Below are 16,395 nucleotides of genomic sequence, written 5' to 3'. Positions count from 1 at the left end.
TGTCTCACAGGATTGTCCGCAGCCTCCTCGGCCCCACAGACCAGCTAGGAGACCACCACGAGAGCCAGTCACGCGGGGCTCCCGCCAGCTCCCGGAGTGGAAGCCAGGCTGCGGGCGAGGCCGCGGAGGCGAGGAAGAGGACGCGTGCCCCGCAGAGCTCCATCAGAGGTGAGAGCGTGGGAGTCTGGAGGCCACACCCAGAGGTGCGACCGCGGGGGGCGTGGCCACGGCCCCAGTGACAACGAGGCAGGGGGCGTGGCCGAGTACCCACCCAGGAGGTAGGAGGTGCGGTTGCGAAGAGCCGCACCCGGAGGTGAGCGCGCGGGGGGGGGGGGGGGGGGGGGGAGTGAGGGGGGCGTGGCCAAACCTCCAGCTGGGTACCAGGCTGAGGGAGGGGCTCGAGGCCGGGGGGCGTGGCCGTGCCCACGGGAGAGGCTCCCGCCTCTCGGGACGCGCCAAGCGTCCCCACGGGCGGCGCGCGAAGCCGCCCAGCGGCGCGCGAGGCCACGCCGGGGTTAGGCCGGCGCCGCCCGGGCGCGGCTGTGGCGAGCGGAGCGCCGGCGAATCCCGCGCGGGCGCGGCGAACAGGTGCCGCGCGCGTCAGGCGCCGGCCCAGGGGCGGGGAGAGGGGCGCGGCCGGAAGCGCGGGGCGGGTGCCTCGGCCCGGTGAGCTGCGGGGCCGGCAAGGCAGGAAGGAGTGCTCCGGGGCTGCGCGGCCAACGATGTCGAGCCGCCGCCTCGGCCCCTGCAGCAGCAGCAGCCGCAGCAGCCGCCGCCGCCGCTGCTGCCGCCGAGCCGGGGGACATGGAGCGCGGCTGCAGGGAGCGGCCGACGGCAGCAGCAGCCACGAGCGTCGCAGCGACAGCGGAGCGCAGCCCTCCCCGTGAGGCGCCGGCCGGCCGGCGGCGGCGGCGGCAGCAGCAGCAGCGGCAGCAACAGGGCGGCTGAAAGCCCGGCCGCGGCGGCGACCCTCAGTGCGGCCTCCCCTCCCGCTCCGCGCCCCCCTCGCTCTCCCCTTCCTCCGCCGCTCTTGCCCACCCCGTCGTCCGCGGCCCCGGGCGCGCGCCCGCAGCTGAGCCCCGGGGGCGGGGGCGCGTGCCGCCGGCGCGGGGGAGGGGCAGGCCGCCCGCCCGCGCGCGCCGCGCCCAGGGCTCGCGGGGACCCGGGGGGCGCGTGCCGCGGCGCGAGGCGCGGGGCGGCGCGGCGGGGCCCCTCCCCCCCAACCCCCCGCCTGCAGCCTGGCGCGCGCCGGCCGGGCCGCACCGCTGCGGGCTCGGCGCGCGCGGGCCATGTCCGCCTTCTGCCTGGGCTTGGCCGGCCGAGCTTCAGCACCGGGCGAGCCGGACAGCGCCTGCTGCATGGAGCTGCCCGCCGGGGCTGGGGACGCAGTCCGGAGTCCCGCCGCCGCCGCCGCCCTAGTCTCCTTCCCCGGGGGTCCCGGGGAACTGGAACTGGCCTTAGAGGAGGAGCTGGCGTTGCTGGCGGCCGAGGAGCGGCCGTCCGACCTCGGGGAGCATCCTCAGGCGGAGCCGGAGTCTCCGGGAGAGGGGCACGGACCGCCGCCGCCTACCCAGGATCCCGAACTGCTGTCGGTAATCCGACAGAAGGAGAAGGATCTAGTGTTGGCGGCCCGGCTAGGCAAGGCGCTGCTCGAGAGGAACCAGGACATGAGCCGGCAGTACGAGCAGATGCACAAGGAGCTGACGGACAAGCTGGAGGTGAGGACCTCCTGGCGGCATGGGTGGGGAGCTGGGTGCCTGCCTATCCTCCCCCTTTCCGTGCCTATTCTACCTCGAAGAAAATCATCGAGAACAGGAGGCAGGAGGCATAGTTTCCATGATCATCAGAGCATTCGTTGAACCCACCTGACTTTCCTACCCAACTCAGATGTGGGTCCATGCACGTCTCCCACCGTTGTGGGCCGTTCTATATATGTACTGTACACAGAGTCTAAAATAGAGCTTACAGTATGACTAATTTATACAGCACCGAGGCGATATCTGCACACAGAAATGAGCACATCGAGAAGCATTTAAAATATGCTTCAGGTGTTCGGAGAAGCAGTTAATCTCTAATCAGGGTGTTAGCCCAGAGCTTTCCAGTCTGGGCATTAAGGCCTCTGGATGCCCTTGTCTTAACTTCCTGGCAGAGAGTTGTGGGAAACAAGTGCCTCGAAAGGAGCTTTATATAGCTTTCAAATGCTTAGGGATTAGGGAATGTGGTTCCATTGCAGAAATCAGAGAAGGCAGGGCTCAACATGTGATTAGTTTGGGCTTCAGTAGCTATGTGTATTTCAGTAGTACTTTTCTGTGTTCTGGGTCTTAGCATCTATGGTACTTTTAACCACTATTAAAAACATCTTTTTCTCCCATCCCGTGGGAGGGAAGTTTCCTGGCAAGATGGTTCAGTGGGTAAGGTCACTTGCTCCGGTTACATCCCCAGAACCCACTTGGGGAAAAGGAGAGAATCACCCTAGCAACGTGTCCTCTCACCTACACACACACACACACACCCCAATTAATAAATAATCCTAAGTACATTTTCAAATGAGTAATATTCTGTTAATACCATGCAACAAAATCTTCTACAACCATGCTTATTAGTTTTTTGTTGTTGTTTTTTGTTTGGGGGTTTTGCTTTTGTTTTTCAAGACAGGGTTTCTCTGTGTAGCCCTGGCTGTCCTGGAACTCACTCTGTAGACCAGGCTGGCCTCAAACTCAGAAATCTTCCTGCCTCTGCCTCCCAAGTGCTGGGATTAAAGGTGTGCCACCACTGCCCAGCTTGCTTATTGGGTTTTTTGCTCTTAAGCAGAAAGAGTCTTGAATGGTAGCGGAGGGTACCTAGAAAAAAATACAGAACAATAGTAGTTATAAAGTAGTAGATCTCAAAATAAAAAGAAGAGCAGAGAAGGGTTTGGCAGTGGAAACAGCCAGGCACCTCTGCCCCCTGCATTCAGCATCGTTACCCATTTCTCTTGGACTATTTCTCATTCTCATTACGAGAACATCATAGTACAGATGTGACCAGGCCCCAAACCAGCCCTCATCAGGTTCTACTCCACTGCTTCTGTTTGGTCAGAATGAGAATGGCGAAACACATCTGCAGTGGGTGGGATTGATGTGCGTCTGTAGTCTAGTCACCTATCGAAAGTTAAATCAGAAGAAGAAAGGAAAACAGTGAGCGGCCTGTGTTTCAGCCCGCCTGTTATCGAGGCCTGCCAGTTGATGGACTCCTGATACACGGCTTGAAAAGTTGTCTGTGAAACCTGGGCCTGGACAGCCAGAGTATAACAGAGGGCTGCTACCTTAATGAATTGGTTTGTTTAATCTTCAGTTGAAGTAGAGTTTTGGAAATAAAAGGGTGTCCCTTTCTTTCCAAATCGATTCAGTTACACGACACTGTAAAGGAGTCCTACCCCGGAGATTTGTACTGGAGATTTGAAATTCCTTTAGTGAGGGACTTGAGTGAAGAAACTGTGAGCTTGAAAAGAGCATCCTATCAGCTTGATGAGTGACAGATTTCATGGTGTACAATTACACAAATCCTGGTTTCCTTGTGGCGCTTTCAGTAAGGGAAGGATTTCAAAATTCCACAGCAACAAAAAGGCTCTACTGTAAAGGGATAAATAAATGACCTTTGACATTTTGTAATTGACTCCATGGGTAAGACTAAAATAGCTTAACCTGCTTAAACCATCATTTAAGATACTATCATTTGCCAGGCAGTGGTGGTGCACGCCTTTGATCCCAGCACTTGGAAGGCAGAGGCAGGCGGATTTCTGAGTTTGAGGCCAGCCTGGTCTACAGAGTGAGTTCCAGGACAGCCAGGGCTACACAGAGAAACCCTGCCTTGAAAAAACAAAACAACAAAAAAGATACTATCATCCTTCTTGTGCCAGTCTGCTTGTGAATGCCAGTGTTAAACTTTTATAACTCGGGGAGTTGTTGCCCAGTGTCACACCCAACACCTGGACATGGCGAAAGTGGTGGAGGTCATAGATTATGTGTCATGTGCACTCTACCAAAACTTAAAAACAAAAGCTTACATTTATTTACCCTTCTTCTTCTATATACATTTGAAATGTATAATTTTTTTTTTTTTTGAGATAAGGTCTCACTGTGTTGTCCATGTTGGCCTTGAACTCCAATACTTAAAGAGAGTCTCCTGCCTCAGTCCCCAACTAGCTGGACCATAGGTCTGCAGTGTACCTGACTCTAAAATTTTTTTGTGTACACTTGAAAATATATCCACTAGTTTCTTGGTAACTAATAAATGTATTTGATGATGTTGGGGACTGCACCACCACTAAACCTATACTATCTGCTTGTGTTAATTCTTCTAGTGCTAATTGAGAGTGACTAATTTATTACAGTCTATTTCACTTGATGCCTACAGGTGAATTTTTAGATTTATTTATTTTACTTATATATGTATGAGTGTTTGCCTGCATGTATGTGTACCAAGATGCATGCCTGGTGCCCACAAAGGTCAAATCTAGAACAGGAGTTACAGATGGTTGTGGGCTACCATATGGGATGTGGGAACCAAACCCAAGTCTTTGAACAAACAATTAGTGATTTTAACTTCGGAGTCTTCTCTCCAACCACCCCACCCCTACTTATTTTCTTGAGCAACTTAGATATTGTAGTGTCTGTTTAAACAAAATATTTTCAAAAATTTAATGTAGCAGCTATATTTTTAATTAAGTTCTCAGAAGCAGAAAACTAGCCTACTTTAATAAAAAGGATTTATTTATCAGACATTGACATCAAATGCATTTTCTGACAAATTGGTTTGGAGGTTAAACACACGGTGGTGGTATGTGTTCTAATTCCAGGCACTGTGGGCAACATGGTGGGATCCCATATTCAAAAAATTAAAACAGAAGATTAGTAATGGTGGTGGTGGTCTCAGAGACTGATTTTATATTGGTCTCATCAAAATTGTTACTTTTCTAGGTTTACAACAAACAATCTATCTTCAAGATATTTTCTCCCGAGGCCAGCCTGGTCTACAGAGTGAGTTCCAGGACAGCCAGAGCTATACAGAGAAACCCTGTCTTGATAATACCAAAAAAAAAAAAAAAGAAGATATTTTCTCTCTAGTATCTTTCTAGTTCTGTGTGCCACACCTAGGATTATATTAGTTTTTTTTAATATAAAAGCATTTACTTCATTAAAGGCATATTAATGGCCCTTAATTGTTTAAAGGTTAACATATATAGATGCTTTGTGGCTTGGCTAGAATATATTGTTCATATGCTTAAAAGTCTAGTTGAAAGGCATTTTTGGTTGTCTCTTCTATATCAATAATTACTCTTATGATTTGAAAATATATGTCTACCCAGGTCTTTACTAAGTTACATACTTTTGTTCTCTGGGGATTATTGTACAGACTCCTTATTTTTTTTCTCCAGGAAGGGATGGAAGGAGATGGAAATAAGTGTCTGGGAGTCACTACTAGTCTTGGAGAAAGGCCCAGGAATCCTGATGTACATTCAGTGCTTGCTGCTCTAGAGAACAGAATTTTTCTCTGGTATTTTTCATGAACCATGGCCTGGACTTAGGAGGATGGTGTTACTATTTATTTTTGCACAAAATCCATTTCAACAAGTATCTGTTTTACTTAGACTAGTAACGTTAATTTTTTGTTTTAAAGATTGGTTGATTTGTTCTTTTTTTTTTTTAATAGTTGATTTTATTTTTAGAGAAAAACTGGAATTATAATAGAGTATCCATATTTTCTACATCCAAGCTCATCTTTCTGCCAACATTTTACAATAACATGTGTCATAATTAATAAAGTCCTTACATTTCCTGTCTGTACCAAATGTCTTTTCTCCTGTTCCAGAATCCCATATTACATTTAGGTTTTATGTCTTAGTCTCCTTTTAGAGTTTTCTTGATAAGTTTGGTGTTAATTTTCAAAGTATCATATAACCCTGGAAAATATGAAAGCACAGGTAGAGACCTATGTATGTGAAAATTCTCCCTAAGCTTTACTGGTTTATTTCAAGCATACATGAAAATAGAATTCTAGGAGACGTTTCTTAGAGTAGACCAAATGTTGAATTCTGTCCAAAAGGTCAGATTCTGCCTTCCATTTATCAAAGGCTTGGGGCACCTGAACTGGGGAGTATATCTCTTGTCAAATAGGACAGATTAGATCAACTAACACCACCGGCCTCAACCCCACCCTCCGAGTGGATTACATGGGCTGTTCACTAGCAGCTGTTTGCGGAATATTTTTAAGTCTCTCTGTTCTTTTAGAGAACAAGCCTAATTTATCTGGCCTCTCAGTAACACTGTGGTTACTGAGTTCTTGCTTCTGCCTTCTGCTCAGTTGTGTTCATGTTGGGTAAAGCTGAGTTTCACAGTTTTAGGGTTGCAATCAGCTCTTACTTCTACCTTCTATCTTTGTGAAATATCTAGAGTGACTAGAACATCCTTGGTTTGGAAAGCTCTACATAAGACAAACTGGTTTACATGCTGGTCAGTGGAAGTTTCTCCCTTGTTATTCCCCCTCCCACTGTAGCCCGAGGAGGCCTCCCATTCATGGCAGTCTTGCCTGAGCTTTCTAGCGGCTGGATCACAGCATGAACCACCATGCACAGCTTAAGTCAGTGTATTTTGAAGAGTTACACTAGAACTCTGCTAAGCTCACCAAGGGTTGAGAATTGTTACTTTAATTAGACTCGGTTTGGTATTAGACACACTGCTTGGTATTGGACATACCTCTGAATCAATACTTACCTCACAGAAATGAAAAGCTGTGCTTGTTTCCTTCATACCAAAGGACTCCTTTTTGATTGAATTGTTACTTCCAAACATCTTTATGTTGTCTGTCACACCATTTTATTATCATCCTCCACTAGCATGGAAGCCCATGAAGACAAAGAGCACGTCTGTCTTGTTCTTCACCAGCGTCTCTAGTAAAGTTTCTCTGCCTTATTAAACCACTCGAGAATGAGTGGAAGGGAGAGAAATCAGCACATGGGGCCTATTTTTAATACATGATTTAAAGTAGGTCTGACTGGGCCGCAGAAAGGGTTCAGTGGTTAAGAGAACTGGCTAGTCTTCCTGAGCACCTGGACTTGGTTCCCGGCACCCACATTGCACCTTGTTAATATCAATAGCTCCAGTTCCAGGGAATCCAACACTTTGTCACATCCAGCACCAGGCACATGTGTGCACAGACATAAAACCCAGGCAACACATACACAAAATAAGGCCCGAAACTAAATTTGCCTTAATCCTTTTGAAATTACATATAAGCTGTGATTTGGAGCACTAAGTACACCAGGCAACACAAATCGGCAACCCCATTTTCTTTTTATTTTTTTAAAGATGTATTTATTTTATGTGTATGAGTACACTGAAGCTGTACAGATGGCTGTGAGCCATCATGTGTGTGGCTGCTGGGAATTGAACTCAGGACCTCTGCCAGCCCGGATTGCTCCAGCCCAATTCACTGTAGCTATCTTCAGACGCACCAGAAGAGGGCGTCAGATCTCATTACAGATGGTTGTGACCCACCATGTGGTTGCTGGGATCCAAACTCAGGACCTTCGGAAGAGCAGTCAGTCCTCTTACCGGCTGAGCCATCTCGCCAGCCAGCTCCCCCGTTTTCTAGTCCTGTCCCTAAACTAGTCCCTTCAGGGCTTGTAACCATCAAGTATAAAAGATGGCTCCAGGAGAAGCCTCTTTTTTAAAAGTGCCAAGTATTTTGGTTGTTGGGCTAATTTTTAGTTGTTTAAATGTGTAGTTTAATCAAAAGATGACTTGTTAAATTTCAAGTGAATTCCCAAGTCTAGAACCAGGTCCTGCCCAGAGAGAACAAACAAAACATTAAGTGTTTCCAGTAGGAATGATGTTTTCTTTGTGAGACAAGTCCTGTGTTCTAGAAGAAGAGAATATTTTTGTAACTGTGAATTGGGCAACATGCCCTGTGTGGCAGGGTGTTTTGTTGTATTCCCTGTCTGGAAAAAAGTGTGAAAATGGAAAAGAAAAAAGGCTAGGGATTTTCATGTTTTTAATCCTCTTTTTTTTTTTTTTTTTGGCCCCAGCACCTAGAACAAGAAAAGCATGAACTGAGAAGGCGATTTGAGAATCGAGAAGGGGAGTGGGAAGGACGGGTGTCTGAGCTGGAGACTGATGTGAAGCAGCTACAGGATGAGCTGGAGAGGCAGCAGGTCCATCTTCGGGAAGCAGATCGAGAAAAAACAAGAGCTGTCCAGGAACTGTCAGAACAGAACCAAAGGCTATTGGATCAACTCAGCAGGGTGAGTCACAAGAATTTAATTATGAAATAGTAAGAGAAACTGCTTCTCTGTGCTGGTGGGATATATGCACTTGGAGCCATTCTGATCCTCCCCCCTCAGGAGAACTTGCTGGAGTCAGTGGTTAGGGGGTCAGATAGATTAGGAAATTGAGTTTGGAGCCCAGGTGATAACAAAGCATACTAAAGGAGTCTGGAGCCAGGCCTATGACTAGGCCATCTGTAAGATGTGATCTCTTTACCCAGGCCTCTCCTTATCTGCACTGGATGATGTCTACATCTGTTAGAGCCTTAGAGAGCTGTGCCAGGGAAAGTCCTTCATCACTTGTAGAATGGTTAACTTATTAATTCAATACTTAGAGGTGCTGTCTTTAGCTGAACAGCTTGGGAAAATGAGGGTACATTATGAAAGGAGGGTCCATATTTAAGTTGTATTACCACATCAAGTAAATAATAATCCTTACACATTTATAAGATAGTGTCAGAAGTATAATTAATTAAGATGAAGATTAATAATTGCAAAAGAAAGTGGTTGAGAATTGAATGAGCAGAAATCTAATTTAAATAAAGTACATTTCTTTTAAATAAATATGGGGGTGGTCTATAAATTCATATTTAAAAAAAAAAATCAGCCGGACAGTGGTGGCACATGTCTTTAATCCCAGCACTCGGGAGGCAGAGTCAGGTAGATTTCTGAGTTCGAGGCCAGCCTGGTCTACAGAGTGAATTCCAGGATAGCCAGGGCTACACAGAGAAACCCTGTCTTGAAAAAAAAAAAATCAATTGAAATCCAGTAAAACTAGGTGGTGGTGGCACACATCTTTAATCCCAGCATTTGGAAGGCATAGGCAGGTAGATCTCTGAGTTGGAGGCCAGCCTAATCTATAGAGTATGTTCTAGGATAGCTAGGGCTACACAGAGAAACCCTGTCTCAAACAAACAAACAACAACAGAAAAAAAAAAAAAGACCTAGGTTTTCTATTGCACCTCAGTCCTTCTTGTAAATTAAAAACAAAATGAGCTGTTCTTTAGTTACTAGGAAAGCTGTGGCCACTTGTCCCAGTCGCAATCCCTATGCCTTCTGTGGTTTTGGAGACAGGCTAAGGCAGCTGTGCTAAATCCCCAGGTCTTGCACTGAGGTGAATAGTATTTGCTTGGTTTTTCTTTGGGATTGTGAGGCAGGTGTGAGTACCTTCCTGACTTCTAACGTGTGAGCTAAATACCATTAGTGAGGAGAGGAAGATGAGAAAGAGATTATGGCTGGTAACTTGAGAAACAGCAGCTTGCAGAGAAATCCCAGCAAATCTGAGAAAGGTAAGGGCACAGGTGGGAGAGCCAAGAGCTTCCCTGATGTCAGGAAATCACCTTTCTCTTTCTGTCACCACTGGATCAGAGATAGCAAGAGTAGCTGTAGTCCAGAAGGCATTTCACAGACCAGTTTCATAGCAGCATTTCTGGATCAGCTCTAAAACCCTTTTTAGTAACTGGGAAGGGAGTCTCTATCCTTGTAAAAATTTTATAGGTTTTTGAGTCTTTCATTCATTATTCATGAAAGATTAACCAGAGAAGTCTGGCCAGATTGCTTTATTTGTTTAAAAACATTTAATATAATCCTGAGCAAGTGTTTCAAATGAATTTTATGTAATGGGATTCCAAATTATTAAAAAAAAAAAAAAAAAAAACAGAGCAACCAAAGGGAAATTAAATTTTCTTGGGCCAAGTTCATGTGACAAATGCTGTTTGTGATCTGGTGAGAGACAGGTGAATAGAGTGGAGGGAGTCGGAACACAGACGCTAATGTGCTGTGTGGTGCAGAACTTGGAATTGACTCATTCATTGCTCATGCCTCGGTTTCCTTAACTTTAAAGGGAAGTTAAACTTTGTGCTGCAGACAGGTACTGTTGAAATGTGGGTTGTGGGCATAGCTCAGTGGTAGAGTGCTTGCCAAGCTTGCCAGAGAGGCCCTGTGTTTACTTTCTACTACTGTGGCTCTCAACCCTGTCGGTTATGACTGCTCTGGTGTCGAATGACCTTTCACAGAGCGGTTGCATAAAAGCATCAGAAAACACCAGTATTTACATCATGAAGTATCGAGGAAAATAATTTTATGGTTGAGGTCACCACGGCATGAGGAACTATATTAAAGGGTCATACACAGCGTTAGGAAGGTTGTGAACCAATGTTCCAGTAAGGGGGCAGAGGAGAAATGCAGTGTGTCTGTGCTGATCTGCACATGCAGGTGCAGATTGTTTACTAAAGCACCGTCTTTAGAGTTGTCCTGTCATCTGATTTCACTGTAGAAATCCTGATGATGTGCTTCCAGCTGTTTCCACTAGATCTACATTCTTGTTATCCTCTCCTGGCCTTGAATGTAGGCCCTCGTGGTTTTGTGGCTTCTTCTCCTCCTTGCTCCTTGGAAGCAGGACAAGTCCCTGAGGTTCCCATCAGCAGCAAGTTTAGATTGCATTTTATTATTGTTTTATTAACTGGGTGTTCAGGAGCCAGAGGAGCTAAGTACTTTGAAGGGAATTAAATTCTCATAGGCAAGATAGCAGCCACTAGAAGTGGTAGAAGGCCACGGGGGGGAGGGGAGGGGGGTTGTTGTTGTGTTGGTTTTGTTTTGTTTTGTTTTGTTTTTGCAAAGAATGTGTGTAATGAAGCTTGTGCGATTGCTCTTTTTCCCCCAAGGCAGGGCTTCTCTGTGTAGCCTTAGATGTCCTGGGATTCTCTCTGCAGACCAGACTGGCCTTGAAGTCAGAGATCCCCTTGCCTCTGCCTCCCCAGTGCTGGAACTAAAGGCATGTGCCACCGTGTCTTTTTATAACCATGTAATAAATATATAGTGTCAAAAAATATATTTCTTCAACATATTTCAGTGTATTTGCTTTGGCTGCCATAGTCCCCAAGGTTGCTCTTAACAATAAACAAAATAGCAGCTGTATTGAGATGTAATCCAACACATACATGTTACCCTTTAAAAGTGTGCAGTCAGGCGGTGGTTACTGTTTACAGCCATCACTACTTCCTATTTAGAGAACATTTCACCTTTCCAAAAGAAATGTTGTAGCCATTAGCAGCCACTTTTGTTATAATTCAAAAGCCCTGTGTCTCAACCCTGGCAGCTTTTAATCTACCCTGATCCCTGTGCTTTCCCTTGCTTTAGGCTTTTTTGTTCAGTGAAATTCTGCTGTAAGTGGCAATTTGTGTGTGACTTCTTTTACTTAGTGTTGGATTTACCAGGTTCATCCATGTTGAAGCATGTGTCAGTACTTCATACCATGTTAAGACAGAGAAATAGCCCATTGTTACATGTAGCAGTTTGTTTATCCATTCACAAGCCGTGTCTATTCTTGGTTAGTATGAATAAAGCACCCATGAATGTTCATGGACCTATTTTGTGTGTACACAGATCTCTTTTAGCCGAAATGGAATGTTGCCAGTATATATCCCATGAGCTTCTAGTGCCTCATTATTATGAGGAAAGGAATTGATATCACTCTCATTTTACATCTGGGAAAACTTCAGGGAAGAAAGATACATGACTTGATTAAGTTTCTTTCAATTCAGGACTGATTAGATTTTTCTGTACCCTCCATTCCAGACTTCTAAGGCAGCAATTAAGATCCCAGGATTTGAAGCCAGACAGCCCTGGGGCCAAACACCAATTCTGGCATTTACTAGGTGGTTGAATTTGGGAAAGTTATTTTACCCTCAGTGTCCTCTTTTATAGAATGTAAACAATTATGTTATTATTAACCAGGTCATGGTGTGATGAATAAGTGATAAGTGTGTGTAAGGTTCAAACCTTCACACCAAGTGTGGTGAGTGCTTGATAAATGGCAGCCATACTAATTGTCATGTCCCATGTGGATGGACTTTCTGCATCTGCTCAAACTTTGATGTCTTAATAGTGGAAGAATATGAAGTATAAAAGTAAAAACCATCCCAGGTGAGGTGGTGCAACTCCTTAATCCCAGCACTTGGGGACAGAGGCAATGGATCTCTGTGAGTTTGAGGCCAGCTTGGTTTACAGAGTAAGTTCCAGGATAGCCAGGAGTATGCAGAGAAACCCTGTCTCAAAAACAAAAAACCAACCAAACAAAAAGTTTTTAAAAAGTTATTAAATATATATTATTTTATAAGTTCCTGAGAGTTTTTCACTTTACTCTGTAACTGGTGGGGATTGTGTTCTTGAAATGCAAAGGTCTCCCTATGTAACTCAGGCGAGTTTTGAAGTTGGGATCTTCCCACCTCAACCTCTCAACTGGGATTCTAAGCATTCTCCATCATGATGGGTTTGTTGTTGTTATTGTTGTTTTAATTTTACCATTGCCTACAATATTGAGTGGTTAGATTGATACTCAAAATTAAAAGTGAGGTAAGAACTAATTGTATTTTATTCTGTGGTATCCTGTATCTTCTCAGCATTGTTCCATATGCTGGAGTTATCTTCTTCAATTTATTTGGTCATTTGGACAATTAAATATTCCCGAGTTCTTTCTAAAGTATATCCTTTAAAAAAAAAAAAACAGGTTGAGATATCTGAGCAAAGTGTAAATTCACTTTCTAAATTAGAAAGTGTCACCACAGTAGCAGTTGACAGTAAGTTTAATACAGTGGTTCTCAACCTGTGGGTTCTAACCCCTTTAGGAGTTCACTGACCTTTTCACAGGAGTCTCCAAGACCATCAGAAAAGCACAGATATTTATATTACAACTTATGACAGTAGCAAAATTACAGTAATGAAGTATCAAGAACATAATTTTATGGTTGGGGTCACCACAACAAGAGGAGCTGTGTTAAAGGGTCACAGCATTAGAAAGGTTGAGAACCACTGACTTAATAAGACCAGGTAGATACTACCCACAGGTAGATCATAACCACCCACAGCAGAAAGAGTATAGTGGGACTTGGCGTTCCAGAGAGGAGAGACACAGGCAGTCTCTTTGCCTGGGTTAATATCTTCTAAGGTTAAATTGGAGGGTTGTTGGAAATCCTGCTATATACCGTCTGATGCTAGAGCTTCTCTCCCAGATACAACAACAGAGATGTGGACTCTGCTCTGTGGACGAGTCTGTATCAAGGTGCTGTGGAGGCACCATGGAATGTTCCTAAAGCTCACTTGCCAGCTGAAAGCCAGAGCAGTGATTTGAAGGGTGTGGAAAGAGCCTGGTTTCTAATAACAGTGACAGCAGCAATAGCAGGCTGCTGTTTCACCTTCTCCATCTTCAGAAGCATTTGCAGTAAGATATTATTTTCAAAATGAATCTCAGTGGTGTTGATAACTTTAGTCAGAGGTAAAATAAGGCATTTCCACATTTAGATGAAACACCGATCACACACGATCTGAACATGAGTGACAGGCTTGAGCACCTGTTGACCAAAGAATGGAAAAACCAATTGATTTCTTCCAGAGAACAAGATTTAAAATTGCTTAGGGAATTCCAAGCTTTTCTCTCCTTAAATGCACAGCTCTAGAGTTAGAAAAATTGTTTAGGTCATCACTTTAAACATTTGCCTGTGTTTTATAAAAGATGTATCGGTTACATCGTTCCCTCGCCTCTCTCATGTGAACCACCATTATACTTACTAGGGCCCACCTGGAATTTCAGTTCTCTACAGGACTGAATTATGTGTGGTAGTGACTTTGGATGGAATTATGGTATAGACATTTGCTTTTTCTACTTAAAAATGTAACTAAATATTACAATGATACAGAAAACTGCAGAGACAGTACAAGTCCAGAGTTTAAAATATTGTAACATTTTGAAGCCAGCTGTACTGATACATGCCTATAATACCAGGGCTTGGAAGGTTGAGGTCAGCCTTGGACTGTGTAGCAGTTCCTTCCCTCTCACCCTCCACCCAAGCTAAACACTTTGCTTTATTTAGTTGAGATTTACTTATGGGTATGTGTGTGTGTGTTTCTTTTGCAGTACTGGAGTTAGCACCCAGGGCCTCTCACATCTGTGCCTATTTTTAAATACAAAGAAAACATTTTTATTTGTGTGTCAAAGGTTTCTTTAGAAGGTTAAAATGTTTTTTTTTGTTGTTGTTGTTTTCTGAGACAGGGTTTCTCTGTGTAGCCCTGGCTGTCCTGGAACTCAGAAATCCATCTGCCTCTGCTTCCCAAGTGCTGGGATTAAAGGCATGTGCCACCACTGCCTGGCATTATTGCCAAGTTCTTGAAAGCCTCGGTACAGATTTGCATTCTTACAGATGAGCAGTGTGTGGGAGTCAGTGTATGTGGTTCCCTCTGCACCTGACTCTTCACCTGACTCTTCACCATCATCAGATTTTAAACATTCCTACTAATGCCTTGTGTGAGGAATGAAAATTTCATTGTTTTAATTCCATGAATTACTTGTGAGGTTGAACATCTTTTACTGTGTTTTTCTTGTCGATTACTTGTTTGCTTTTTTTATTTTTTTACATACTCTTGGCATAATAAGAGGAGTTTGTTTATTTGTTTGTTTGTTTGGTTTGGTTTTACAAGACAGGGTTTCTCTGTATAGCCCTGGCTGTCCTGGAACTCACTCTGTAGACCAGGTTGGCCTTGAACTCAGAAATCCACCTGCCTCTGCCTCCCAAGTGCTGGGATTAAAAGCGTGTACCACCACTGCCTGGCCGAGTTTTTGTTAACTTCCGATGTTCTTAATAGTTTTATTTTAAAGGGGTCTTGTACTAGAAAGAAGTATATAGAAGTTCAGTGCCTGTGGAGGGAGGGGGATGAATCCCTCTGGAGCTGGGGCTGGGTGTCAACTGCCTGGTGTGGAAGCTAGGAATTGAACTCGTGTCCTCTGGATAACAGACTATGCCTTAAACTGCTGAGCCAGCCAGCCAGCACCAGGTAAAGTCAAATATAACTATCATGTCCTAAATGGTTTTTCTTTTGTGTTTTGATTAATTCTCTCCTCTAGGTTATAAAGCTGCTCCCACCATATTCTAATAAAAATATAAACACATTTTAATGTTTGAATTTAATCTACCTTGAAGAAATTGTTTGTATGATATGAGATAGGAAATATTTTTTTTCCTTTTTGCCAACTAAGAGTTGAAAACAAAATATGGGGAGGGTTTTCTGTTTTGTTTTATTTTTAAAACAGGGTCCCTTCTCTGTAGACCAGGCTTGTCTTGAAATCACAGAGATTCACCTGCTTTTGCCTCCAAAGGAATGTCAATGTTAAAAGTGTATCCTGCTGCACCCAACTTTTTAAATTTTTAGAGGTTTGTAGGAATCTGACTTGTTTGCTAAGGCTAATACAATGGCATGCCACAGACTCATTGGCTCCCAGTTCTGGAGGCTGGAAGTGCACAGAGCAGGGCCAGGGTCAGTTCCTTCCGAACAGAGGATCTCTTTCAGGCCCCTCTTTCAGCTGAAAGATGGGGTCTCCCTGTGCCTCTTGGTATGTGTCTCCCCTCTGTTTCCGTTTTCTTTTTTGTTGTTGTTTTGTTTTTTGAGACAGGGTCTCATTGTGTAGCTGGGATTAAAGTGCTGGGATTAAAGGCGTGTACCACCACTGCCCAATTCTCTTTGCTCATTTTCACAGGGCACACCCTGTAAGTTGTTTGTTTCTTCTCACTGTAAGCATACAGGAATCTCCCCAATTTCTCACATCAAGTACCTGTCATAGACTCGCTTGCCCTAGCTATGAGCAGATCTAACTGTGCCAAAGCTGTATTTGGGACTGTATACAAAAGGGCTGTTCCAAAGGCTGCGTGAAGCCAAAGAGGCCATCACCGTGGACTCACTGAGGTAGTAGAGTGGTTCAAAGGCTTCCTTTTGGACTAGATGGATCTTGATAGATAAGCAGAGAAATTGTCTAAAGATGGTCATGGCGAGATGGAAGTAAAGACCCACTGTGGGCAGTTCAGGTGAAGCCAGACAGTCTGAAATCTGTGTCTGAGAACACCTAAAAGGTGTTCTTTGAGAGCACTGTGCTGTAACTAGCTAGGGTGCTGTGGCTTCAAGTTTCTCAAGTTTTATAGATTTTCATTTTTATGTATTTTCAGGGATTAAACCCAGGGTAGATTTCAAACTGGTCTATATAGCCGGGTGGTGGTGGCGCACGCCTTAAATCCCAGCACTTGGGAGGCAGAGGCAGGCGGATTTCTGAG

The 16,395-nt window shown here is 44.8% G+C and overlaps 1 protein-coding gene across 6 annotated transcripts in view; it reads left to right on the top strand.

The window, feature by feature from the left end:
* Positions 1–688: 688 nt before the first annotated feature.
* Bicdl1 (BICD family like cargo adaptor 1) overlaps positions 689–16,395 on the top strand; it is an 89,550-nt gene continuing 73,843 nt past the window's right edge. For 5 of the 6 annotated variants that reach the window (XR_004109512.1, XR_004109511.1, XM_031337589.1 and 2 more), the window contains exons 1-2: positions 1,240–1,718; positions 8,066–8,281. Coding sequence is in view for 4 of the 6 variants with exons in the window: in XM_031337589.1 (XP_031193449.1) it covers positions 1,290–1,718; positions 8,066–8,281 (645 nt within the window). In the remaining 2 variants the exon portion in view is untranslated. Of the gene's footprint in view, positions 1,719–8,065; positions 8,282–16,395 lie in introns of all 6 variants that reach the window. The other variant, XM_031337587.1, reaches the window with a different exon arrangement.

Source organism: Mastomys coucha, unplaced genomic scaffold, assembly GCF_008632895.1.
Source record: "Mastomys coucha isolate ucsf_1 unplaced genomic scaffold, UCSF_Mcou_1 pScaffold22, whole genome shotgun sequence".
In the NCBI taxonomy this organism is placed as follows: domain Eukaryota; kingdom Metazoa; phylum Chordata; class Mammalia; order Rodentia; family Muridae; genus Mastomys; species Mastomys coucha.
The sequence above is the reverse complement of the archived record's forward strand: the minus strand, read 5'-3'. Positions and strand labels throughout refer to the sequence as shown.